The 27,072-nt window shown below is 41.5% G+C and overlaps 1 protein-coding gene across 2 annotated transcripts in view; it reads right to left on the minus strand.

The window, feature by feature from the left end:
• Positions 1-27,072, minus strand: part of MOB3B (MOB kinase activator 3B) — a 216,397-nt gene that overhangs the window by 126,708 nt on the left and 62,617 nt on the right. Inside the window, exons 2-3 of one of the 2 annotated variants that reach the window (XM_035307422.3) lie at positions 13,958-14,187; positions 12,905-13,520 (exon numbers count right to left, since the gene is read on the minus strand). In XM_035307422.3, the coding sequence (XP_035163313.1) occupies positions 12,905-13,322 (418 nt within the window). In that variant the 5' untranslated portion in view covers positions 13,323-13,520; positions 13,958-14,187. The remainder of the gene's footprint in view (positions 1-12,904; positions 13,521-13,957; positions 14,188-27,072) is intronic. The other variant, XM_078370411.1, reaches the window with a different exon arrangement.

The following is a 27,072-nucleotide window of genomic DNA, read 5'->3' on the forward strand; positions in this document are numbered from 1 at the left end:
CGAATCATGTTTCTGGTCTTAAAAAAACTTGCCAATGCATTAGGCTATCATGGGGACTCCATTTATTGCAGTGAGTAGTCTGGGAACACTTTCCCCATCCTCTTGAAGGATCAAATCCAGGTAACTTTGCCAAACATTATTTTAATGAATAGTTCATCCCAGATGTGACTAATAGGCTATCTCCCCAATTCTTCTGCTAACTCGTTCCTACCCTCTGCTGAGGTTCGCTGGTTTGAAACTGGACATGAGCAGGTTTAGTATTCAGTCTTCCGGAAATCAAGTGAGATGACACTTCCTAGTAGATGTCTCTCAAGAGTTAGATGCTCATCTGTGAAGCCAGGGGTCTAAGAAAATATTGGAATTTTCCAAAGGCTTTGAGAGATGTCAACCTGAAATATTTATAATCCTTATCACAGAGTGATTCAGCAGTGAAGACTAATGATTTTTTAAAGTCTTGTTGAGAGTGGGGAGGGCTCAAGATGGTGCTGTGAGAACAACCCAGGATTGGAGCTCTCGTTGAATCCGCGGAGAGGTGAGTCGGAGCTGCATTTCCAGACTGATCTTTGTTGCCCACAGAACGGGGAAACTCCCAAATATAAAGGAGACGCGGGACGCCAAGCAGTACATCTGCCTGGCAAAGCCGGCAGCCGGGGTGGCGGTGGCCGGCCCTACCCAGCGCTCCCCACAGGGCGCGCTTGTCCGGGTGCCCTGTTGAACCAGCAACCTGAGACTTGAGAGGGCTTGACTCGAGACTGAAGGAGACTTGGACAGTGGGCCAGCCCAGGGGATTGCAGGGACAGAGCGTTTGGGGTAGCCCAGTGGGACGAACAAAACCGCGATTTCAAATGATCCCCGTGCAGACGGTTCGAGACGCTCTGTGGGGGAGGGGCACCCACCATTACCGAGGCAACCCATCCCAACTGAGATACACGCCCACTGCTGACGCAGCCAGCCATTGCCGAGGCAAACCGTCCCTACTGAGATACACGCCCACTGCTGACGCAGCCTGCCGTTGCCGAGGCAACCCGCTACAACAGAGAGACTTTGCCGCAGGGCGTGGCGGAGACCACAGCAGAACAGCAGAGCCTGCAGCAACAGGGCGAACCACACAACAGCAGGGCGGAGCCTCGGCAGGCAAACAGTGGCTAGTCTGCCTCCTAGCTGGGCAGGACACCTCAACGGATATCCAAAAATAAAGCCCGAACCCCCCAACACAGAGCATTTGAGAAAAAAAGGGTTTTTTAATGAGCTCTGTTGCAGCAGAATCAAACATAGCAGCCTAACAGCCCTGAATGAACAACAGAGCTCACAGCTCAGCAATTGAGCTCCTATAAAGTACGGACTGTCTCCTCAAGCAGCTCCCTGATCCCTCTATATCCAAAAGACTGACATTTGGCAGGCATCATCCTGTGACAAAGATAGCAGAAAAAGAAACTGGTAGCATCCCTCACTGTGCCACAGCTGCTATAGGTACACCCCAGACAAGCAGGGCCTGGAGTGGACCTCAGCAGTCATACAGCGAAGGGGCTAGACTGTTGAAGGAAAACCAAGTAACAGAAATACTTCATCATCAACAATCTGGGTGTCCACTCAGAGACCGAATCGAAAAATCAGCAACTATGCAGACGACAAGCGGATAAATCCACAAAGATGGGAAGAAACCAGCGCAAAAATGAGGAAAACACCCGAAACCAGAACACCTCGCCTCCTAGAAAGTACCAAAACTCCTCACCAGCAAGAGAACAAAGCTGGACGGAGAATGACTGTGACGAAATGACGGAATTAGACTTCAGAAGGTGGATAATGAGAAACTTTTGTGAGCTAAAAGAACATGTATTAAATCAATGCAAAAAAACTAAGAACCTTGAAAAAAGATATCAGGAAATGATAACAAGAATGGATAACTTAGAGAGGAATATGAATGAATTAAAGGAGCTGAAAAACACAATACGAGAACTTCGCGAAGCATGCACAAGTTTCAATAGCCGAATTGACCAAGCAGAAGAAAGAATATCTGAAGTCGAAGACCAACTCAATGAAATAAAATGAGAAACCTAGATCAGAGAAAAAAGCACAAAAAGGAATGAACAAAGTCTCCAAGAAATGTGGGACTATGTGAAAAGACCTAACCTACGTTTGATAGGTGTACCAGAAGGGGACGAAGAGAATGAATCCAAGCTGGAAAATACTCTTCAGGACATCATCCAGGAAAATTTCCCCCACCTAGCAAGACAGGCCAACACTCAAATGCAGAAAATACAGAGAACACCACAAAGATATTCCTCAAGAAGAGCAACCCCAAGGCACATAATCGTCAGATTCAACAAGGTTGAAATAAGGGAGAAAATACTAAGGGCAGCCAGAGAGAAAGGTCGGGTCACCCACAAAGGGAAGCCCATCAGACTCACAGCAGATCTCTTGGCAGAAACACTACAAGCCAGAAGAGAGTGGGGGCCAATATTCAACATTCTTAAAGAAAAGAACTTTCAACCCAGAATTTCACATCCAGCCAAACTGAGCTTCAGAAGTGAAGGAAAAATAAAATCCTTTGCGAACAAGCAAGTACTCAGAGATTTGTCACCACCAGGCCTGCTTTACAAGAGCTCCTAAAAGAGGCACTACACATAGAAAGGAACAACCAGTACCAGCCATTCCAAAATCACACTAAATGCTAAAGAGCATCAACATAATGAAGAATCTACAACAACTAAAGTGCAAAACAACCACTTAGCATCAAAATGGCAGTATCAAATTCACACATAACAATATTAACCCTAAATGTAAATGGACTAAATGCACCAATCAAAAGACACAGACTGGCAAATTGGATAAAAAGCCAAAACCCAGCAGTGTGCTGTATCCAGGAAACCCATCTCACATGCAAGGATACACAAAGGCTCAAAATAAAGGGATGGAGGAAGATTTACCAAGCAAATGGAGAGCAAAAAAAAGCAGGAGTTGCAATTCTCATCTCTGATAAAATAGACTTTAAAGCAACAAAGATCAAAAGAGACAAAGAAGGCCATTACATAATGGTAAAAGGATCGATACAACAAGAAGAGCTAACAATCCTGAACATATATGGACCCAATGCAGGAGCACCCAGATACATAAGGCAAGTTCTTAATGACTTACAAAGAGACTTAGACTCCCACACAATAATAGTGGGAGACTTTAACACTCCACTGTCAATATTAGACAGATCAACCAGACAGAAAATCAACAAGGATATCCAGGGCTTGAACTCAGACATGGAACAAGCAAACCTGATGGACATTTACAGAACTCTCCACCCCAAATCCACAGAATACACATTCTTCTCAGCACCACATCACACCTACTCTAAAATTGACCACATAATTGGAAGTAAAGCACTGCTCAACAAATGCAAAACAACTGAAATCATAACAAACAGCCTCTCAGACCATAGTGCAATCAAGTTAGAACTCAGAATACAGAAACCAACCCAGACCGCACAGCTTCATGGAAACTGAACAACTGGCTCTTGAATGTTGACTGGGTAAACAAAGAAATGAAGACAGAAATAAAGAAGTCCTTCGAAACCAATGAGAACGAAGACACAACATGCCAGAACCTCTGGGACACATTTAAAGCAGTCTCTAGAGGAAAGTATATAGCAATAAGTGCCCATATGAGGAGAATGGAGAGATCCAAAATTGACACCCTATCGTCAAAATTGAAAGAGCTAGAGGAGCAAGATCAAAAAAACTCAAAACCCAGCAGAAGACAAGAAAGAACTAAGATCAGAGCTGAACTGAAGGAGATAGAGACACAAAAAAACCCTTCAAAAAAATCAATAAATCCAAGAGCTGGTTTTTTGAAAAGATCAACAAAATAGACAGACCACTAGCCAGACTGATGAAAAATAAAAGAGAGAACAACCAAATAGATGCAATAAAAAATGATAAAGGGGAAATCACCACAGATTCCACAGAAATTCAAACCATCATCAGAGAATATTACAAACAACTCTATGCACATAAACTAGTAAACCTGGAAGAAATGGATAAATTCCTGGACTCCTGTGTCCTCCCAAGCCTAAACCAGGAGGAAGCTGAAACTATGAATAGACCAATAACAAGGTCAGAAGTCGAGGCAGCAATTAAGAGCCTACCACTCAAAAAAAGCCCAGGTCCAGACGGGTTCACAGCCGAATTCTACCAGACACACAAAGAGGAACTGGTACCATTCCTTCTAAAACTATTTCAAACAATCCAAAAAGAGGGAATACTTCCCAAATCATTTTACAAGACCAACATCATTCTGATACCAAAACCCGGCAGAGACCCAACAAGAAAAGAAAACTTCAGGCCAATATCCATGATGAACATAGATACAAAAATCTTCAATAAAATATTGGCAAGTCGATTGCAACAGCAAATCAAAAAACTTATTCATCATGATCAAGTAGGATTCATCCCGGGGATGCAAGGCTGGTTCAACATACGCAAGTCTATCAACATAATTCACCACATAAACAGAACCAAAAACAAAAACCACATGATTATCTCAATTGACGCAGAGAAGGCATTTGACAAAATTCAACAGCCCTTTATGCTAAAAACCCTCAATAAACTCGGTATCGACGGAACGTATCTCAAAGTAATAAAAGCTATTTATGACAAACCAACAGCCAATATCATACTGAATGGGCAAAAACTGGAAGCCTTCCCTTTGAAATCTGGCACTAGACAAGGATGCCCTTTTTCACCACTCCTATTCAATATAGTACTGGAAGTTCTAGCCAGAGCAATCAGGCAAGAAAAAGAAATAAAGGGTATTCAAATCGGAAAGGTGGAAGCCAAATTGTCTTTATTTGCAGAAGACATGATAGTATACCTAGAAGACCCCATCGCCTCAGCCCAAAAACTCCTGAAACTGATAAGCAACTTCAGCAAAGTCTCAGGATATAAAATCAATGTGCAAAAATCACAAGCATTCGTCTACACCAATAACAGACTTAAAGAAAGCCAAATCAAGAACAAACTGCCATTCGCAATTGCTACAAAAAGAATAAAATACCTTGGAATACAACTCACAAGGAACGTAAGGGACCTCTTCAAGGAGAACTACAAACCACTGCTCAACGAAATCAGAGAGGACACAAACAGATGGAGAAACATTTCATGTTCATGGTTAGGAAGAATTAATATCGTGAAAATGGCTATACTGCCCAAAGTAATTTCCAGAATCAACGCTATCCCCATCAAGCTACCATTGACTTTCTTCACAGAACTGGAAAAAACCACCATGAACTTCATATGGAACCAGAAGAGAGCCCACATAGCCAAGTCAATTCTAAGCAAAAAGAACACAGCGGGGGGCATCACACTACCGGATTTCAAACTATACTACAAGGCTAAAGTAATCAAAACAGCATGGTACTGGTACCAAAACAGAGATATAGACCAATGGAACAAAATAGAGGCACCGGAGGCAACACAACATATCTACAACTATACAATCTTTGATAAACCTGACAAAAACAAGGAAGGAGGAAAGGATTCCCTGTTCAACAAATGGTGTTGGGAAAACTGGCTAGCCATGTGCAGAAAGCAGAAACTGGACCCCTTCTTGACACCTTACACTAAAATTAACTCCAGATGGATTAAAGACTTAAACATAAGACCTGGCACCATAAAAACCCTAGAAGGAAATCTAGGCAAACCATCCAGGACATAGGAGTAGGCAAGGACTTCATGAACAAAACACCAAGAGCATTGGCAACAAAAGCCAAAATAGACAAATGGGACCTAATCAAACTCCACAGCTTCTGCACGGCAAAAGAAACAGTCACTAGAGTGGATCGGCAACCAACAGAATGGGAAAAAATTTTTGCAGTTTACCCATCTGACAAAGGGCTGATATCCAGAATTTACAAAGAACTCAAACAGATTTACAGGAAAAAAACAAACAAGCCCATTCAGAAGTGGGCAAAGGATATGAGCAGACACTTTATGAAAGAAGACATATATGAGGGCAACAATCATATGAAAAAAATGCTCATCGTCACTGGTCATCAGAGAGATGCAAATCAAAACCACATTGAGATACCATCTCACGCCAGTTAGAATGGCGATCATTAAAAAATCTGGAGACAACAGATGCTGGAGAGGATGTAGAGAAAAAGGAACACTTTTACACTGTTGGTGGGAGTGTAAATCAGTTCAACCATTGTGGAAGTCAGTGTGGCGATTCCTCAAGGCCTTAGAAATAGAAATTCCATTTGACCCAGCAATCCCATTACTGGGTATATATCCAAAAAACTATAAATCGTTCTACTATAAGGACACATGTACGCGAATGTTCATTGCAGCACTGTTTACAATAGCAAAGACTTGGAATCAACCCAAATGCCCATGGATAATAGACTGGATTGGAAAAATGTGGCACATATACACCATGGAATATTATGCAGCAATCAGAAATGATGAGTTTGTGTCGTTTGTAGGGACATGGATGAATCTGGAGAACATCATCCTCAGCAAACTGACACAAGAACAGAAAATGAAACACCGCATATTCTCACTCATAGGCGGGTGATGAAAAATAAGAACACATGGACACAGAAAGGGCAGTACTAAACACTGGGGTCTATTGGGGGGAAAAGGGGAGGGCCAGTGAGAGGGGGAGGTGGGGAGGGATAGCCTGGGGAGAAATGCCAAATGTGGGTGAAGGGGAGAAGGAAAGCAAAGCACACTGCCATGTGTGTACCTACGCAACTGTCTTGCATGCTCTGCTCATGTACCCCAAAACCTAAAATCCAATAAAAAATTAAAAAAAAAATCTTGTTGAGAAATTTAAAGCATATTTTATTTTCCTGAGGATAAGTTCAAAAACTAACAGTCTCCATGAGTTTTGGTTGGTAGTTAAAAAGAAATGTATACTGAAAGAGAGAGACAACTAGCATTCATTTTTCAGCAACTCTTACGTCTCTGGCTCTGGGTTGGGTGTTTTTATTCATACTGCCTCATTTAATCCTTAAAACAGTCCTGTGGGGTTAGAATGATAACCCTTAGTTTACAAACAAATAGAAATGAGATAAAATCACACAGCAGCTTGTAAGTGACAGAGCTAATTGATTAAACCCAAGTCTATCTACAAGTCCAGTACTAGTTCTATCATACTGTAAATGTATTTTGTTGATGCCCACTCTGTCTCGCCAGCACTTAAAGACTTCTATAAAAAACAAAAGACATGTGAGAGATATACAACAGAAAATAATATCTTGGCTGGGAGCGGTGGCTCACATCTGTAATCTCAGTACTTTGGGAGGCCAAGGCAGGCCGATCATCTGAGGTCAGGAGTTCGAGATCAGCCTGGCCAATATGGCAAAACCCTGTCTCTACTAAAAAAATATAAAAATCAGCCGGGAGTGGTGGCAGGTGCCTGTAACCCCAGCCACTCAGGAGGCTGAGGCAGGAGAATCACTTGAACCGGGGAGGTAAAGGTTGCAGTAAGCCAAGATTGTGCCATTGTACTGCAGCATGGGTGACAGAGCGAGACTCCATCTCAAAAAAGAAAGAAAAAGAAAAAGAAAAAGAAAAAGAGAAAAACTTAAAATATAAAGGCTAATCATAAACTCAACTCTCCAACATCCCATGTCTGAGAAGAGTATCCCTATGTTTGATATGTTTTTATATTCTCACATGCCTTACCACAACATGAGAGGGAGGATGAGATTCAGCTGTAATCTCATGGGAAAAGTTGCCAAAGGGATGCAACTATTTCCACAAGGCACTTGACCACTGAACAGACTACTCATTTTAGAAACATGTAGGAGTCAATTTAGAGCAACTAGACATTCTGGACAGTATGTAAACTGCTCAAGAACAGGGGCTCTGCCTGCTTTGCTCTTCTTGTACCTAAAATAGGTGCTCAGGAAACACTCACTGAAAGAATAAATTAATGATAAATGGCATTACCACGGAGTTATCGGCCAGTAGAGGGTTTTCATGAGGCTAAGTCATCTGCTGCCCGGTCTTAGAATGGAACACAGGAATATTTACAGTACTTGGACAGTCTCCTCAGGCATTTCAGAGATGATTAAAAAATAGTAATAATTGGCCAGGCATGGTGGCTCATTCCTGTAATGCCAGCACGTTGAGGCGGGTGGATCACGAGGTCAAGAGATCAAGACGATCCTGGCCAAGACTGTGAAACTCCGTCTCTACTAAAAATACAAAAATTAGCTGGGTGTGGTGGCATGTGCCTGTAGTCCCAGGTACTCCGGAGGCTGAGGCTGAAACCGGGAGGCAGAGGTTGCATTGAGCTGAGATTGTGCCACTGCACGGCAGCCTGGCAAGAGGGCGAGACTCCATCTCAAAAAAGGGAAAAATAATCAAAACAAGAATCGCTTATCTAAAAGTTCTAGCTAAAAAATAAATAAACCAGGTTTTATGAAATTTTCTCCATCCTAAACCACCTCCTAAAACTACTCATTGAAAAGCCTTTACCAGGTGGAAGGAAATCTGTGAAATAATAATGCATGCTATGAATGGTAGCATAGGGCAAAGGCATAGATTCCTGGCTACTCATGAGCTCAAACCCTGACTCCTAAATATGCATTAGCTGTACAACCTAGGGAAAGCCCTTCAGCTTGTTTAAATGTCAGCATCTTCACTGGCAAAATGGGATATGCACTTCATGATTACTTTATTGGGTTGTAAGAATTAAGAAACATTAACAGTAGCAGGCACAGAGCCTGGTATTTAGCAGGCTCAATAGATGCGAATTCCCTCCCTCACTTCCCTCCCTTGCTTTCCTTGTTCTCTCCTGCCCTGACACCCACTTATTCTAAAACCCCAGAGGTAAGTGAGATCATTTAATTGTTTTATACATGTTCTTATTCCTTCTTTTCAAAGACTTTTTAAAAACACATGAGTTGGAGGACCTCTAAGTTTGCTACTAGCTTTTTTCTATCAGGTCTAAAATTTTAAATCCTATTATATAACAGAAAAACAAGGAAGCTGGGGGCTGGACCATAAAAATTACTGTAATTAGTCAGGCAATAGAATTTTTTTTAAGTCATGGCTTTTTTTATTTTACCGTCTTGTGATCTCTAAAAATGGTTAAAGAAATATAATTGAAAAGGAGGTGGCCCTTGCTTCAGAAGTTCCTGCTGTTTTAAAGGCTTTCACAGGGACATCTGTTGGGTTTTTAACAAAAGAAGCCAGAGGGTTTCAAGAGAGCGTGGGGGAAACTGTGGTTTACAAGGTATCCACATCTGTTTGGTATTCTGCCATCTGAGAAAGTTTGACTTCTGAAATAGCACCGGTCGCGTAGTTAAGCTTGAATCTAGGAACAGATGAAAGCTTTCTTTCCTCAGTGTTTCAATGGTAGAGATCAACAGCTGTTTATATCCTTTAATATCTAACTAAGGATGAAGCCTTCACATCTGTCAGTATTTTCCGGTTCTATTTCCTTGGATCACAGTGGGGAAGAGGTGGAATTTGAACCCCTCCCAATTCCCAGGCAGAAACACAAAAATTTGCCCAGGATTCAAAGTTGTAATTCTAAGCAGAACTCTCCATTTCTCATCCACCCAGGGTCCTGTTTGCTTACAATTCTTCTTTTGCTTTCCTCTGACAGACATCTTGATTATTTCCATGACAATGACTCATGACAGCATAAAGATCAAAAAGAAAAGTAGGCTGGAATCAGGGGGAGGAAAAAGAGGAGGGAATGGTGTAACAGAGAACATGGCTCCTAATAATAAGTTACTCCAAAAGACCACAACAACAGCTTCTGAGGACAAATCACAGAGGTGAGCAGGAGGTTGAAGACCCTCATAGTGAAGGTAGATGGTGATGGTTTTTACTGGCCCTAACATTTCATCCTGGAAAACTTAAACAGAGAAAATGGAACCCCGTGGAAGGAAGGTGCAGGCAATATTCAGGAAAGAAGACAAAAGGATTCAGAAACATTTGTTTAACTTTTCTCTGATCACCAGAACAATGCATGTGTTAGGCCTTTATAAAGATTATTTTTCCATCCATCCATTCAACAACTTAAAAGGTACCAGGACTAGACTTGATGGGAATAGTCAGATGAATTACACATATTGCATAATTTTAAAAGCTAGCATTCTAATTGATGAAAGCCTTCACAGAGGACATGGTATCTGAGCTGAACCTCAAAGGATACCTGAGAATTCACTAGACAGAGAAGTGAGTGATTACAGAAGGAGAGAACATGAATAAAACCAGAGTGGTAAGAAACTGACCATTTCTGGGAGAACGAAAAATTGAGTGGTTACAATAAATAGAGGATGCTTATAAAAAGTATAGGTTCATTAAAAACTCAAATAACTCAACTGTAAGAAAACAAGTAACTCAACTTAAAAGTGGGCAAAGCATCTGAGATATTTCTCAAAAGAAGACATACAAATGGCTAACAGGTATATGAATGAATAAAGAAAGTGTGATACATATACACAATGGAATACTATTCAGTCTTAAAAAATAAGGAAATCCTGTCATTTGTGACATGAATGAACCTGGAAGACATATGTCAAGTGAAATAAGCCTAGCACAGAAAGACAAATATTACCTAGTTTCTCTCATATATGTAATCTAAAAAAGTTGATCTCATGGAAGTAGAGAGTTAGAATGGTGATTACCAGAGGCTGGTGGTATAGAGAGGGCACTGGGGAGATGTTGGTCAAAAACCACAAAACTTCAGTTAGATAGAAAGCGTAAATTCAAGAGATAAATTATACAATGTGGTGACTACAGTTTTCATTTTTAAAAAGTGCAGACTTTTAGGTCTCACCTAAGAGATTCTGATTTAGTTGTTAATGATGAAGAGAGGATCAAAGAATTTGCATTTTGATCAGAAGGCCCAAATAATTCTGACATAAACAAGTTTGACAACTCTAATATATACAGCTTAATATTTTCCAAAAGATGCTAATGGTCTTTCATTAATTTAAAAAAAAAAGGTACCAGTGTCAAATTAGGAACCACAACATACTATCTTTTTCTGGAAATTCATAAGGTACATTGGCATATTAAAAGTCCTGTGGTAAAGAAATCAATGTCACTCAGCATTTCCCAAACTTATTTTTCCCTGGTGGTTGAAATCATTAAGATCTCTCAGAATATAAGTATGCAATGGAGGATAAATTGGGTAGAGCTGAAACAGAGGATTCTGACCAGGTGAGCATGTTCCCTAAGCATACTAAATGACTAAGAAAATGTCTAGAAAAATAAAGCAAAGTCAGTTACTCTGGGGGACATAGAGGTATCCATGAATTTCTTCCAAGCAAAGCCTAAAACCACCTATAATGCTGTTTTCCAGCGAAACAGGCAGAAGTTTCCTCCCTCTCAAGTAACAACCCGCCATGGCTTTGTACCATGACTTCTGGTCAGCATCTAGTGGCAGCCACAATTGCAGAGTGAACAAGAGTGTGCAGAGTTCAACACACAGGTGCAGACACAAGGGGAAGGACAAAGAGGGGGTATCCTTACCTATATTTATTTATCTTTATTGCTGTTACACGTCCAGCACAGAGCACTGGCAGTTGTTCGTAAGGTTTCTGGGAAACAAAAAATTCTTCCAGCTCCAAAAGTAGCCCATGGCAGTCAATGAAAAGTACAGAAGACATGAACCTAAGAAATTTCCACCATTCTGAGGTGCTTAATATTATGCCCAGGCGAGTTTTTGAAACCTGCCTTATTCCTCCCATGCTGTGGACTGGGGGACTGGAGCTACCACACAACCTACCTCCTTCCTGTTAAGAAGGGGCAGGGGAGAGAGAAGCATGAGGGAACTAGACAAGTCAAAGCAACACTAGGATCCTGACAAATTGGTTTGCATGCTGAATATTTCAAGATGTACATACTGCACCAATCAATTTATACAGTTTTTTTTCTGATATAAACTTAATTATTTCCATATACCCCTTTCTCAACTTTCCATATGCTATATGGGGACACATCCTACCCCAGTCTAGAGGTGACTGCAATAGTGTGTTTCAAATACGTTTTTTTGTACTCCAGCCATCTCAGGGCTTTAAAATAATACTTTCCAATAGCACAAGTATTTATTCAATCATTCCATAAATATTTCCTGAGTGTCTACAAGGTTCCAGGGTATTACGCTGGGCACCGGAGCTACAACAGTGAAAATAGGAGACTGGATCCCTATTGAGTGTACGGTGTAAAACACTGAATTCTAAATTCAGTCTGAAAGTGCATGGGAAATCTAATGACCAGCTTCAGAAAAAAATATAAGAGGCAGAAAAGACTGACTAGTCCTTCCTTTTGAAGAGTTTTATAGCCTATAGCACAAAGCAAATAAAATAATTTTCATGTCAGGTGTCCCAGTGTATCTAGCAGCTATGCAAGGGTTAAAGTTAACAGCACAGCCTGAAATTAACAACCTATGATTAGAAGAGGGAGGCAAATTTCAGGATCTCTTTTTCCCTAGAATCTGAACCCCCAGTTTGTTTGATCCCCAAACAAATCTATGAATTCTAACACTGGGATTTCTTAATCCTGAGATATAAATACCAGCAACTGCATCAGAGTCTATGTAACTTTAGTCAATTAACCAAAAAATAATTATCTTACCAAGATAACTGAGTGAGCCTGACATCTAGTTCTAAGAAGCTGACACAATCACATCTAACATTTCACAAAGCCAGTGTTCGCCGGCATGTGGTATATGTACTACTGGGAGTCCACAAAATAAATGTAAGTGGTCCATAAATTATCTTTTTTCCTTTCAATGAGGTTCTTATATATGAAGAAAGAAACTACAGGTACATGAGTGATGGAATTAACACATGGGTGCTACCCAACATCAAAGGCAGTCTGCAAATTTTCCTAGTGCAGGTTGCGTGAGTGACAAAAAAACTGAGAACTGGTCATGAACTTACCCACGCATGTTGGAAATATCTCCTCGTTGTTGATCTGAACCTCAATCCAATCCATAAGAAGGTTCATGTACTGGGGAGCTGGCAGCGCTGTTGGCTTCTTATATTTGAGGTCATCCTGCCACCGATACTCATATTTGGGGCCTCCTGACATCACAGGGCAGGTCCGCTCAGTGCAGAACTCACAGATGGTGCCATAGATGAGGTTGATCCGATTGAAGAAGTCCACCACGTGTACCGCCACCCAGTCATTCTGGTCCTCCCCACTGGGCAGCTGCACAGCTGCCTTCAGGTCCACACCCGAGTTGAGGGATGCCTGAGCCCGTTTATGCAGCTCAAACCTCTGTGTGCCAGGTTCAAATTTCCTCTTGGGCCGGAAGGTCTTGTCCTTGTTGAATACCTGCTTCAGGGCTATGGACATGGTCTTCTCTTTTGCTTCCTTTCTTTTGCAAGAAGCAAAAAGGCACCTGGAACTTTTCAGGGAGGGATAGCAGCCCAACAGGGTTTTCCACTGCCAGCACTCAGGCCCCAGTCTTACACCCTGTAGCTTTTAAGCTCTTTTAAACAGCCCTGTCCATCTTCCTCTTGAATGATTTCCAAGGAAACCTCATGTTCTTTCCTAAAGGTAGAAGACAAAAGGGAACACATGAGTGCCCAGTTTTACTTTAAAAAATGACAGTCTTCAACCTGATTTCCATCTTGTGTTCTTGGCTGTGCCCACTCTCCGTCCAGGTATGTGGACATAAGGGTTAAGCCACTGCCCTGTGACTCTGTACTGTTGATGCAAACCATGAAAATAATTAAAGAAGAAAAGGCATCACACTCGTTTTGTTCATGGACATTGTCAAATCTCTACTGGCTCTTCTCTGTGTGATCATAGGCTTTGTGGACCTTTCCAAAGTATTAAGGATGAACATGTTGATCAATGGCCTGATCCTACCCTACATGTGCCACTTTTTAGAACCCTGCCCCCCGAAAGCCCCTATTAAGTAGGCATGGGGATACTTCTCCCATCCTCCTAGATACAGATGATGGAAGAAGGGGTGGCTATCATACCAAGCTGCCTAATAAGAATGCCTCTCCTGGGAACTTGGCATCAGGACTCAGACTTGGTTGGGCATTGCTTGTGAGAGGTGGTGAAAACTGGATCTGGTTGAATCTTGTTTGGACTGTGTGTAGTGCAGTTGAGAAAGCTGGTCTGCAGAGCCACGGAGGAGGAGGAGACAAAGGAGGAGGTGGCTAAAGTGGCTGCCAATACCCAGAAACAGAGACAAGAGCCCACGTGGCTGTAAGGAGAAAAATACAAGAGACAAAGAAAGACAGTCAGAAGAACTAATCCTTACAATCTTCTAGAAACTGGTTCCAATTCCTTTTGAAGCCTAGCCATGCTTCATGTCTTTTGGGGTCCATTCACTTTTCCTGAATTAGTCAAAGCCCTTATTTTATTTCAGCTAAATTGAGTTGGTTCTGTTACTTACCAAACATTCCTAACTATGACAGTATTTGTCACCCTTCCAGTGTGCCATCCTTTATACCCTTCATCTTACACCTTAGACAGCACTTTGAGGCAGAACTGTCCAATAGAAGTTTCCGTGTCTGTGATAAGGCAAATGTGCTATATCTATGTGTCCAATATGGTTCTCACTAGCCACATGTGGCTACTGAGCTCTTGAAATGTGGCTAGTGTGACTGAGGAACAGAATTTTACATTTTATTTAATTTTAATGAATTTAAGCTTAAATAGTCACTTATGGCTACCATACTGGACGGCACAGCTCTGAAGACTTCAATGCTCTCTTCTCTACTAATTTGTTGTCCCTCACAGAAATTTGGTGAAGTTTATAGATTTAAAGTAGGTCTAACAGATTTATAGTGGGTATCATTCTTCCTGGGTCTGCAATAGATAAAATTACTTGCCTAACAAGATCCCATAGCTAGCTGGGGGGCGCACTTAGATTGAAATCCAGCTTGTTGACTCCCAGAAAATGCTTTCTCTACATGGACATATATTCCAAAAAGTAATAGCCTTTGACTTGTCTTTCCTACTGATTCATGAAGCTCATTTTACACAGAGCTTCTATCCACATATTCCCCAAAGACTGCTGTATAGACTGGTTGGAGGTGAAGACTATGTTCTGCGGCCTTAAAACAGAGAGGAGATAACTGATCCACCCACAGGTCAAGCCCTAACAAAATAAGCCAACAGCTGTGGCCAGATTCAGAAGAGCCCATCATGGAATCTGTTAAAATGGACTTGGAGCACAATGCCACTAACTGCTTTTTCCCTGCCTAAGGGGTTCTGCCATTTCACACTCAAACAGGGCTTGATACTTCCAACCTTAAGTTACTGAGGCAAAAAAATAAACCTAAGACATCCTGATTCTCCCTTACGAACTCTGCTCATGGCTCAGAATTGCTAATCAGGCAGCTGAATGCCCCCCTATCCCCAGTCCCAAGGCCTCTGGCTCTCTGCCTGCTCACTTCCTCCCTCTTAACCCCACCCTCTTCCTAATACGCTTTCACTGAAATGCCATATCCACAAGGTGGTATTTTTTTCCTATTCACAGGACATTGACCACTGACCACACCCCCCAGTCCCCACCAAAGGGATCCATGTGGAAAAGCAGATCACATGAAACTCTGCCTGAGACTGTCTGTGAAATCACACTCCTGGGTACCTTGGAATATTACCTGTAAGGATATCAACACATAAATTTTGCAAAGTCTAGGGAAGAAATGGAGCGATCTATTTTCCTAAAGAATACCTTCCTAAAGGCTTAGCTTGCCTGAAAACAGGCTTAAGACACCCGAGAGTCTTAGAAGGGAATTTCCAAATAAAAGTATGAACGAGAGGTTGGAAACACAGAGAAGGATGGTGAGGACTTGTTTTTTAAAAAATAGATGATAGTCTCAAATGGTCAATTGCTGACGGTAAAACAGTAACCACCCAACAGTTGCCCCCTCATATCTTGAACAAATAACACTTGCTCTTCTGTTATTCTGCAAATGAGGGTACCATCAACGCCCACAGTCCTCAGAGCAACTTTCTTTCTTGACCATACATTTCCTCGGTGCCACTAATTCTTCTGTTTTCCTTCAGCCAGCAGTGTCTGCTTGCATGGACACTACTGTGGAAACCTTCCTGCATACCTGTACCAGGCTCTTGTGAATGCCATCAGTAAGCCCCTCTGACACCTCTGATGGAAGCATGTGAATAACACTGAATAATCACAGCAAATCCTCCTCATCACAAAGCCCTGCAGGAACTGGCACTTGCAAATGTTTAAATAAATATCAAAACGCTGTTGAAAATTTGAGAATTTTGCTTCCAGAGATACTCATGTAACAAATTTGAAGACATGTGGTTTTTTTTTTTGAGACAGGAAGATTGCTTGAACCTGGGAGGTCAAAGCTGTAATCTATGCTGGAGTGCAGTGGCGAGATCACGGCTCACTGCAGCCTCGGCCTCCCAGGTTCAAGCCATCTTCCTGTCTCAGCCTCCTGAGTAGCTGGGACCATAGGCACAAGCCACAATACCTGGCTTTTATCTTGTATTTTGTAGAGACAGGGTCTCACTTTCTTGCCTAGGTTGGTCTTGAACTCCCAGCCTCGAGCAATCCTCCCGCTTTGGCCTGATATCAGTCTCTTGAACTGGAAGGACACTGATCCAAAACTTCAAACAGCTTTAAAGTCACTCTTTCCCACCTCCCCCCACAACTTAACAGGCTTAACTGAGAGAGAAGGCATCTTTGAAGAATTCTTTCTCAACCAAGCCCCTTATGCTCTCATCCAGGCATATTGACCACCCTTTATGAAATCCTACCATGCACTAGATCCTTTAACATTTCTAATCCTTACCACACCTTATATGGTGGAAGTTTTTATGACCATTTTATGTATTTTAAAAATTGAGGTTCAACTACCTAAAATAACTCACCAGAAATCATAGAATTGGTAGATGATAAGGCTAAATGTTAAACTCTTATCCCTTCGGCATTGAAACATAAGATGATTTTTTTCTCACTAAAGCAGTTTTAAAGTTTCATGAATATTTTTATGTTTTCAAAGCTCTGGCACATGCATATTTCAAAGCTCCACACAACAAGACTAGAAAGGAAACTAGAACAGGTGGTATTATCTCCATTCCACAGACAAAGAAACAGAAACTCAGATCTCCTAGTGCTTGATCCAAATTTGTAAATCGTTCTGACACAGTCAGACATGAGGATGTCTCTTTGGGTGAAACTTGTGAATCTAAAATAAAGTTCTATTAAGAAGAAATAGGTTGATCAGGTAGGCTCCTCATGTTTAAAGACGATGGCAATCCAGGATGGATAGTAACAGATGTATCATGCCGCTGAATGACTGAACAAAGAGGCACCCACCTGTGTCTTTTCCTGAGTGTCACAGCCATATTGGCGCAGGTACCTGAGAGTTTTGAAATTAAAAAGGGAACTATAAATGTATCTGGACTTACTTTCCCAGCCCAGAGCCCCCTTGGGACCCCTGACCATAATTTATGCTGTGGGCTAATCAAATGGTTAGAGCAGTGCTTATCCGATGTGAACTTGGGGATCTTGTTAAAATGTAGGTTCTGAGTCAACTGGTCTAACAATCTCCCGGGTGATGCTGAATCTAGTGGTTCATGGCTGACACTCAAAGTATCAAGGCCTGATCTAACTAAGGGAGCTTGTTAGAAATGCAGACTCTCAGGCTTCACCCCAAACCTGGTAGATCTAAGTGTGTTCAAAAGAATATGATCTGAGAAGTGCTGGGTTGGAGGGCTGCCTGGCTGGCTGAGTAAAGAAATGAATAAACAAACTTCCATTTATTGTTTTGTCCACACATTGTTTCATAAACAGTCTTGAGTTGAGTGTGGATGTGTTTGAGAAAAAAATAAGGAGAAATACTGTTTTGAATCCAATTGCCTTGACAGATGGTGACAATGACCAGGTCTTTGGATCTGGACTGACTTGTATAGCCCAGCACCCAGCACCTAGGAGGTCCCCAGTGAATACCTTTTCACGAATGCTGGGCAGAGGGCAGCTGTTGCTATTGCAGCCTCATGCAGAAAGGCTTCTTTGGCTGAATAAACTGTAGCGCTAGCAACCAGACAGTGGTTATTCTCTGTCCTTGTTCAGTCTCCAGAAAGAAATGAACAAATCATAAATTTTGCCATCTAGGTAGAAACTAAATGCAAATTCTATGTTATGAATTGCACCCACGACAACACTGGTTCTTAATAAATATTTGAAGCCAATGGCTCATTTGATCAATACACATTTACTAAAAGATTTCCATGTGTCAGACACAGGGCTAGGTACTAAGGACACAGAGTTCATAAAAATGTGGTCCCTGTCTATGAAGAATTCACAATTTGGTATGTAGTTCTGAGGTTAGTTATTGACTTCTGCTTTTAATGCTACAAAGTTCCAACAGGCATAATAATGTGATTCCTTCAGAGTATTACTCAGTTCAGGGATGAAAAAGGACAATAAAGGGTGAGGTCTTTGGAAAGAGAAAAACGGAAATTCAAATAAATAGCACAAATCTGACAGAAGTTCCATGTGCTCTCCATATTTTCTGCCTAATAGATTAATTATAGCAATAAAACATGTGCACTATAAAAATATGCAGAGAGAATTCGGCTGGACAGCAAGGGAATGTTGACAAGGTAGCTCAGCAACGCTGGCGAGGAAGTCCTTATTCTTCTTCTCCTGGCCCACCTCTAAGAGATCTTGGTGGTACTAAAGGACAAGCTGGTTAGGAAAGGAGAGGGACCAAAGCAGATACCAGTAGCATGAAAAGCAGTTCAACATCTTATCTGTGGGGTGGAGGACTCCTCCTGGCAGGATCAGCTGGCAGGATGATTCATTTCCTATAGGAAGACCATAAGAGAAATGTCCCAAAAATACACTACAGGAAGGAGGTATAGTGTCATCTTCATTGCTAGGCACAAAACTAACTTAACTGAATTTTGCTGAATGAATGAATAAATGACAGTGAATGATGAACATTTTACATCACAGTGAAACCACAAAAGAGGAACCAAAATGGACCTCCTGTCTTCAGTTATTTGGGGACTCTATATCAACCTGTAAGCTCACGGCCAACTCCCTGAGGCTGCTGGGATACCCTGAAGTTACATGTCTGCCTCCTGAAAGGACAAGACATCAACTCAACTTTTCTTCCAAATGAGCTGCTCCACTCCTCTGTGTTATCTGAAATTCCACCTCTTCAGAATCAAAGAATGACTAGTCTGATTTCTCATTTTCCCGCTATATTGTTCTCTTTATGGCTGGAATAGTCCTTGGAATTGTCCTGCCACTTCCCAAATATTGAATTAAAGTAGATTGTGTTTTTATTTTAGAGGGGTGTATGTATGTGTGTATACATAAAATGAACATCATCTGACCTTTCCAGGCTCCAATAAAGGATGTGCCTAAGATGCAATTCCCTCAACTCTTATGCACTGTTTACTCCTGCCTACTTATTAGGTGCCATCTTTGCCCACAAGACAAACCCAGAATGGAAGAGACTGCTGCCTAAGAAGCAGCTTTGCTATTTTTTTTCCCAACGAATTCAACTCCTCCACTTTGAGCTGCTGTATCACTGTACTTTGTTAAATTAGTTGGGAGAAACATTGCTGCCTCATTTTAATCTTCATAGTTATGCATGGTTTCAGAGCTTCAGAATGCTCGTGTTATTTCTGAACACAGATGAAGTCAGTACAAATAGGTGTAGCCCTACACAAGTCTGTCACGGGACTATTATTCCTCCTTATCTTCTATCTCTTCAATGATCGTCTGAATTGCATTCTTGCTGTTTCAGAGACTTATATTTTTAGTCATCAGTGCAGACATTCTAGCGTTAAAAGTAAATATTCCAAAAATGAATGCATTACATGCAACCTTATATGCTGCAGCAGCAGCAACAGCTACAATAGGTCAGTGCACACGTGTTTTCAGCAAAGACCTATAATGATTCACCATTTCAGATTCTGAAACACTGTCATTCAGAAGAGGACATTTATTGGTAAGAAAGAATGGAAAAGAGTAAAAGAAAAGAGTGGGATTTGTTTGGTATGGTTGGAAACAATACCTACTCACAGTCCATGGAGGAAAAGATAGAGTTCTAAAAAATGTTTTCTGAAATAAAGAGAACAACATTCCTTCTGGACACCAGCACCAACTAGCTTGGATTCTCAACAACAACAAAGATGGAGACTCTTTGGTCTAACCTTGGGCAGGGCTGATCCAATCTTACCACAGTTTTAAAAACAAATAGTAAAGTAAAATTATTATAGGATAAAAGCTCAGTTGACCCATTTAATCTTATAAAGATTATAAATCCTAATGATTACACTGATTTTTTTTTAACAGAAAAAGAAACTTCTCCAAGTCAGTGAGCACTTGCTATATTATTTCCAGATATTTAGATTAGCTAGAAAATATTCATTTTCTGTGGCTTAAAGGAAGACATATGATTTGACAAAAACAGTATCTAAGTCAGGTTAGAGTAGAAGAATGGGGGATGTGGCGGGAACTACAGATAAAGCTTAAATTATAGCTGAAATAAAGAACTAAGGCAGGTCAAACATGTATTTTACTCTTTAAAGCATGGGTATATATCAGCTGATATGATGTCACTCTGAACCTTCAATGGATACTGGGATAAAGGTCATTGTCAATTACCCTTTCTTTTTCTTCAAAACAGGGTATATCAATCCTTCCTTGGAAAAGTCTTATTTTAAAGGAAAAAGGTTCGAATTCAAGGAAATTGGATCTTATAACTGTCACCAGAATTGGTTCCTCATAGCCAGGCTAAGTGAATTTCAATCTCAAAGTCTGAAAAATGTTTAGCCCTAACACCATGAGAACTTACATATGACATCTGGAGCCATTGCAAAAGATCTCTGCAGGAAGGTGGAGAATACAAAATGGGCCAGAAGACTGGAAATTAGAAAACACTGTTTCAATTTTTGAAAGATTATAAATTTAAGCTAGACAGGGGATAGGTAAAATTAATGCCAACAGCAGTCAAGATTTAGAGGCACAAAAGACCAGTGGCTAACAGCAGATAGCTTTTGCAGGGTTACTGCAAGAATTCAAACAGTATCTGTAAAACATTTAGCATTAGTAGGTACAGAATATAGTGGTTGTTGCTATCATCATGTTCATCATTTGAATCATATTATGATGCAAGTTTTACTAGAGAGTCAAGATTCTTGAGAGACGAGTCACCTAGAATCTACCTTAGGATACCTAAATTCTAATTATATAGTAGTAACAATGGCATTTATTAAGGACTTCCTATTTACTTTAGTTTTCATGATCCTATGAATAGCTGTTATTATTATCCCTATTTTACACTTAAGGAAAGTGAGACACAATGAGATTGAAGCTATATCCCAGGTCACAGTACCAGTAAGCAGCCAAGCTTATTCCAAAGCTCTTACTACTTACTTAAAATTGCCTCTTTAGACAGTTGGGTAGTTAAAGAAAAAAAAAAAGATCAGAGGAAGTTCTGGGGTGCATCTAAGGGGGCCAGGGAAGGAAACGGAAGAAACAGAGACCTAGCCCTATGTACACTATCATGTGCCACTCTAGAAGAGATCTATTTCTAGAAACTTTGTGGTCTAGATTCAAAATTCCTGGATTCAAATCCTGACAATGACTTTAGCTGGCTATGTCTTTGAACAGATACTTTTTATGAACCTTAGTTTTGTCTTCCTTAAATATGATAGTGGCTAGGCACAATGACTTATGTCTGTAATTCCAACACTTTGAGAAGCTGAGCCAGGCTGATTGCTTGAGCCTAGGAGTTTGAGACCTGCCAGAGCAACATGGCAAAACATCATCTCTACAAAATAAACACAAATTAGCCCAGTGGTATATGCCTGTAGTCCCAGCTACTCAGGAGGCTGAGGTGAGAGGATCGCCTGAGTCTGGAGAAGTCAAGACTGCAGTGAGCCATGATTGCACCACTGTGTTCCAGCCTGGGCAACAGAGTGAGACCCTGTCTCAAAATAAATAAATAAATAAAAAGAAAAAATAATAAAGATAATGGTGCTTACCTTTATTGTAAGGTTATTGTGAAAATCAAAAGAGAAAGAACTTCACAAATGGAAAACAATTATATGGTAATTGACATAGTGACTGATAACAAAAGAAACTATAACTTTTGATAACATCAAGAAATGATATGAGAAATAGAAAATGATTCAGTTCAATGCAAATGTGTGTGTGTGAATAAGAAATAGGCAGGAGATGGTAGGGGTGAGGGGCACAGTGGCAATGGAAGCCCTGCACAGGAGGAAAGAAAGAAATGAAATGCTTCCTTCTTGCTTAATTTGGGTAGACTTGTAATTCTCAGGCAAAAAGAAATAATAATTAACCTCAGTGATTTGATAATGAGTTAACAATATTCCCCAACATTTATAACACACTTAACCCTAATATTTTGAGGGAGTTCCAGTATTTTTTGCTTATAATAAATCTAATGCAATATGGTTTATTTCATGAATTTGGGCAAATTATATCCACCATGCCCTCCTACTAGTCCCTCCAACACTTTTCAGAATAGCATATAAATTCTCTACATTTAACACATTACATTAGCTGGTTATAACCCAGTTACAACCTCTGTATTCTGAGATCAGAAATGACTTTCTAAACTGTTTAAAAAGTTATTTCTTATATTAGTTCGTTTTCATGCTGCTCATAAAGACATACCCGAAACTGGGAACAAAGAGTTTTAATTGGACTTACAGTTCCACGTGGCTGGGGAGGCCTCAGAATCATGGTGGGAGGTGAAAGGCCCTTCTTACATGGCGGCGGCAAGAGACAAATGAGGAAGAAGCAAAAAAAGGAACCTCTGATAAACCCATACCATCCTGTGAGACTTATCAGGAGACTAGCATGAGAAAGTCCGGCCCCCGTGACTCAATTACCTCCTGCTGGGTCCCTCCCACAACACATAGGAATTCTAGGGGATATAATTCCAGTTGAGATTTGAGTGAGGACACAGTCAAACCATATCATTCAACCCAGCCCCTCCAAATCTCATGTCCTCACATTTCAAAACCAATCATGCCTTCCCAACAGTCCCCCAAAGTCTTAACTCATTTTAGCATTAACCCAAAAGTCCATAGTCCAAAGTCTCATCTGAGACAACGCAAGTCCCTTCCTCCTATAAGCCTGCTGCAAAGTCAACAGCAAGCTAGTTATTTCCTAGACACAATGTGGGTACAAGTATTGGGTAAATACAGCTGTTCCAAATGGGAGAAATTAGCCAAAACAAAGGGGTTTACAGGGCCAGTACAAGTCGGAAATCCAGGCAGTCAAATTTTAAAGCTCCAAAATGGTTTGACTCCGCATCTGACATCCAGGTCACACTGACACAAGAAGTGGGTTCCCATTATCTTTGGCAGCTCCACCTCTCTGGCTTTGCAGGGTACAGTTTCCCTCCCGCTGCTTTCATGGGCTGGCACTGAGTGTCTGTGGCTTGTCCAAGAGCACAGGGCAAGCTGTCAGTGGATCTACCATTCTGGGGTCTGGAAGATGGTAGTCCTCTTCTCATAGCTCCACTAGGCAGTGCTCCAGTAGAGACTCTATGTGGGGGCTCCAACCCCACATTTCCCTTCTGCACTGCCCTAGCAGGAGTTCTCCATGAAAGCTCCACCCCTACAGCAAACTTTTGCCTGGGCATCCAGGTGTTTCCATACATCTTCTGAAATCTAAGCAGAGGTTCCCAAACCTCTGTTCTTGACTTCTGTGTACCTACAGGCTCAACATCACATGGAAGCTACCAAGGCTTGGGGCTTCCATCCTCTGAAGCCATAGCTTGAGCTGTACGTTGGCCCCTTTCAGCCATGGCTGGAATGGCTAGGACACAGGGCACCAAGTCCCTAGGCTGCACATAGCACGGGGATCCTGGAACTGGCCCATGAAACCACTTTTTCCTACTGGGCTTCTGACCCCGTGATGGGATGAGCTGCCATGACGGTCTCTGACAGTGTGTGGAGACATTTTCCCCATAGTATTGGGGATTAACATGAGGCTCCTTGCTCCTTATGCATCTGGCTTGAATTTCTCCTCAAAAAATGGGCTTTTCTTTTCTACTGCATTGTCAGGCTGCAAATTTTCTGAATTTTTATGCTCTGTTTCCCTTTTAAAACAGAATACTTTTAAGCAGCATCCAAGTCTTCTGCCAGGTACTCTAAATCATCTCTCTCAAGTTCAAAGTTCCACAAATATCTAGGGTAGGGGCAAAATGCCACCCGTCTCTTTGCTAAAACATAACAAGAGTTACCTTTGCTCCGGTTCCCAACAAGTTCCTAATCTCCATCTGAGACCGCCTCAGCCTGGACCTTATTGTTCATATCACTATCAGCATTTTTGTCAGAGCCATTCAACAAGCCTTAGGAGCTTCCAAACTGTCCCACATTTTCTTGTCTTCTTCTGAGCCCTCCAAACTGTTCCAACCTCTGCCTGTCACCCAGTTCCAAAGTTGCTTCCACATTTTCAGGTATCTTTTCAGCAGTGCCCCACTCTACCAGTACCAATTTACTGCATTTGTCCATTTTCATGCTGATAAAAATATATCCATAACTGGGAACAAAAAGAGGTTCAGTTGGACTTACAGTTCCACATGGCTGGGGAGGTCTCAGAATCATGGTGGGAGGCAGAAGGCACTTCTTACATGACAGCAGCAAGAGAAAATGAGGAAGAAGCAAAAGTGGAAACCCCTGATAAACGCATCAGATCTCTGAGACTTATTCACTATCACAAGAATAGCACGGGAAAGACTGCCCCCTGCCCCATGATTCAGTTATCTCCCCCTGGGTCCTCCCACAACATGTGGGAAGTTTGGGAGATACAATCAAGTTGAAATTTGGGTGGGGACACAGCCAAACCATATCATTCCTGTTATTAGAATCCAGAAAGCCTGCTGGAAGGATTAAGGCTGCATTTCTAGAAACTCTCAAGATAGAACAGACAACCATCTACCTGGGTGCTTTGCCATTTGTCTAAATGAAAACAGGTACATAAAGCAGGAAACCCTGAAATAAAATTATAAAATTGAGACAAATAATTAATGATTCTATCCAATCTATTCTCCCAAACATGCCAATAATAAGTAAAAAAAAAAAGTTAGAAATAAAATTGAGTAAGACATGTAATTGCAAACCATGGGGTCCTCCTCAAAGACTGAAAAGAGGTCTACCTTTAGAGCCAGAAAGATCCAGGTTTGAGTCCAGACTTTGCCCCTTTACCAGTTACCCTGCTGGGCTAAACGCTTTCTCTTTGTGCTTTAATTTCTGTCTCTGTTGCTGGGGTGCTATGACCAATATCACAGTGTGTTTGGGAATAAGTGAGATAATGTAAGTAAAGATAGGTAAATGTCAAGTGTTAAACTTATTAATCAGGATTTCTCCTATGATCAGATTTCAGGTGGTATCATGGTCAGTAGGGATCCCAACAATAATGTGGTCTTTCTTTGACTTCTTCCCCACAAGACCTAAGCACTTGACCCTCAAAAAGTGTAAAATCTTGAGGTGCCTCAGAGGGAAGCACCATTTCCCCACCCTGGTTTGGATGAGGAAGAATTTTCCCTATGCCCCCTATTGGCCTCTCTCTGTCCTTTTACTAACATCACCCCAGGGGAAGTAGAGAGAGAATTCACTTAATTGGCAAAGTGCACATGATCAGCTGGCTCAGCCTGACCCTTTTTCCTCCTGTGAAGCGCCTGCTTTCAAGGAGTGTGCTACCTGCCGCTTCCCCAACTTTCTACCCTTATGCATGGAGGAGGCCCGCTCTCTCAGGTGCTACATGGGAAAGAGTAGGTAAATCCGGAGTTTAGAGTTAGCAGGCCCACTGGTTAACAATCTGGCTTCCATAAGAAACAAAGCTGATTTTTGTCTTTGTTGTTGCACTGTTTTAACTAACTTTGAAGCCACATAGGGAAGAGTGGTGTGATTTTTTTTGTATTAGGGTTCTATTGGAGAACCAATATTATTAAGTTGTGCAGACTGGCTTGCTTATGCAAAGTTAGCTGTTTCTGTTAGCAGAGACTCATTGTGATATTAGTCCAACAAGAACTCTGTTTAAGACATATCTTACTCATCTGCAGAAGGTCTTTGTCTACACACCAGAAATGCATAGCCTTCTCAAGAGTTTTCTCAGACAAGAAAGAAAACCCAGCCACAGGGTACATTTGTACCAGCTACTGCTCAACTGCAAACACAGAGAGAGAATGCTTAGAACACAGTCCCTCATCATTTGCGAGGTGCTTCTGAATGGCCCACAATTGACTCTGAGCTTTAAGCCTGACAGTCCCATTCCCCTGTATGTGGCTACTGTCTGGGAACATGATTATCAGAAGCTTTCTCCAGGGAATCTAAAAACCTTCTGACCACTCAGATAAAGCCTCTCCCTTACCCCACCTCAATTTCCTCAAACTTCTCTCTGGTTTAACTTCAACCCCTAGTGAAGTAGAGGGAACAAGAAGGAGCAAGAAGGATGGGATGGCTGGTCACCACAGTCCTGTGCACCTTGAGTGCACATCTCTGGTGCAAATGCCCCAGGACCATATACGGTGCTGTGTTTCTGTCCTCACATGTCTGGCCCCTCCATCAGTCTATGAGGTCTGGGAGCACACCCTAGACTTCATTGCATCCCTGGTAGCTAACACTGGACCCAACAGAAATAGGAACTCAGTAACTTTTTGTGGTTAAACTATGTATCTAAATGATTGTTAATCACCACACAGATAAACAGTTCTTTCTCCAGTTGAGAAAACTGGGCTCCCATAATCATAATGAGACAATGGACAAAAGGAATCTTTTCAGAAAACAGAACTACTTCACAGCAAAGATCAACAGCGGCTACTGGACATGATGTTTCCCAGGCCAATCTAAACAGCTCCCATGTTTTCATTTTCTAGCATTCAGTGAAAAGTCAGCTCCTTTGGAAGTATGCCCACTCACTTAAAACAATGTTTTTTTTTTTTTTTTTTTTGAGACGGAGTTTTGCTCTTGTTACCCAGGCTGGAGTGCAATGGCACGATCTCGGCTCACGGCAACATCCGCCTCCTGGGATCAGGCAATTCTCCTGCTTCGGCCTCCCGAGTAGCTGGGATTACACGCACGTGCCTCCATGCCCAGCTAA

Source organism: Callithrix jacchus, chromosome 1 (assembly GCF_049354715.1).
Source record: "Callithrix jacchus isolate 240 chromosome 1, calJac240_pri, whole genome shotgun sequence".
NCBI lineage: Eukaryota > Metazoa > Chordata > Mammalia > Primates > Cebidae > Callithrix > Callithrix jacchus.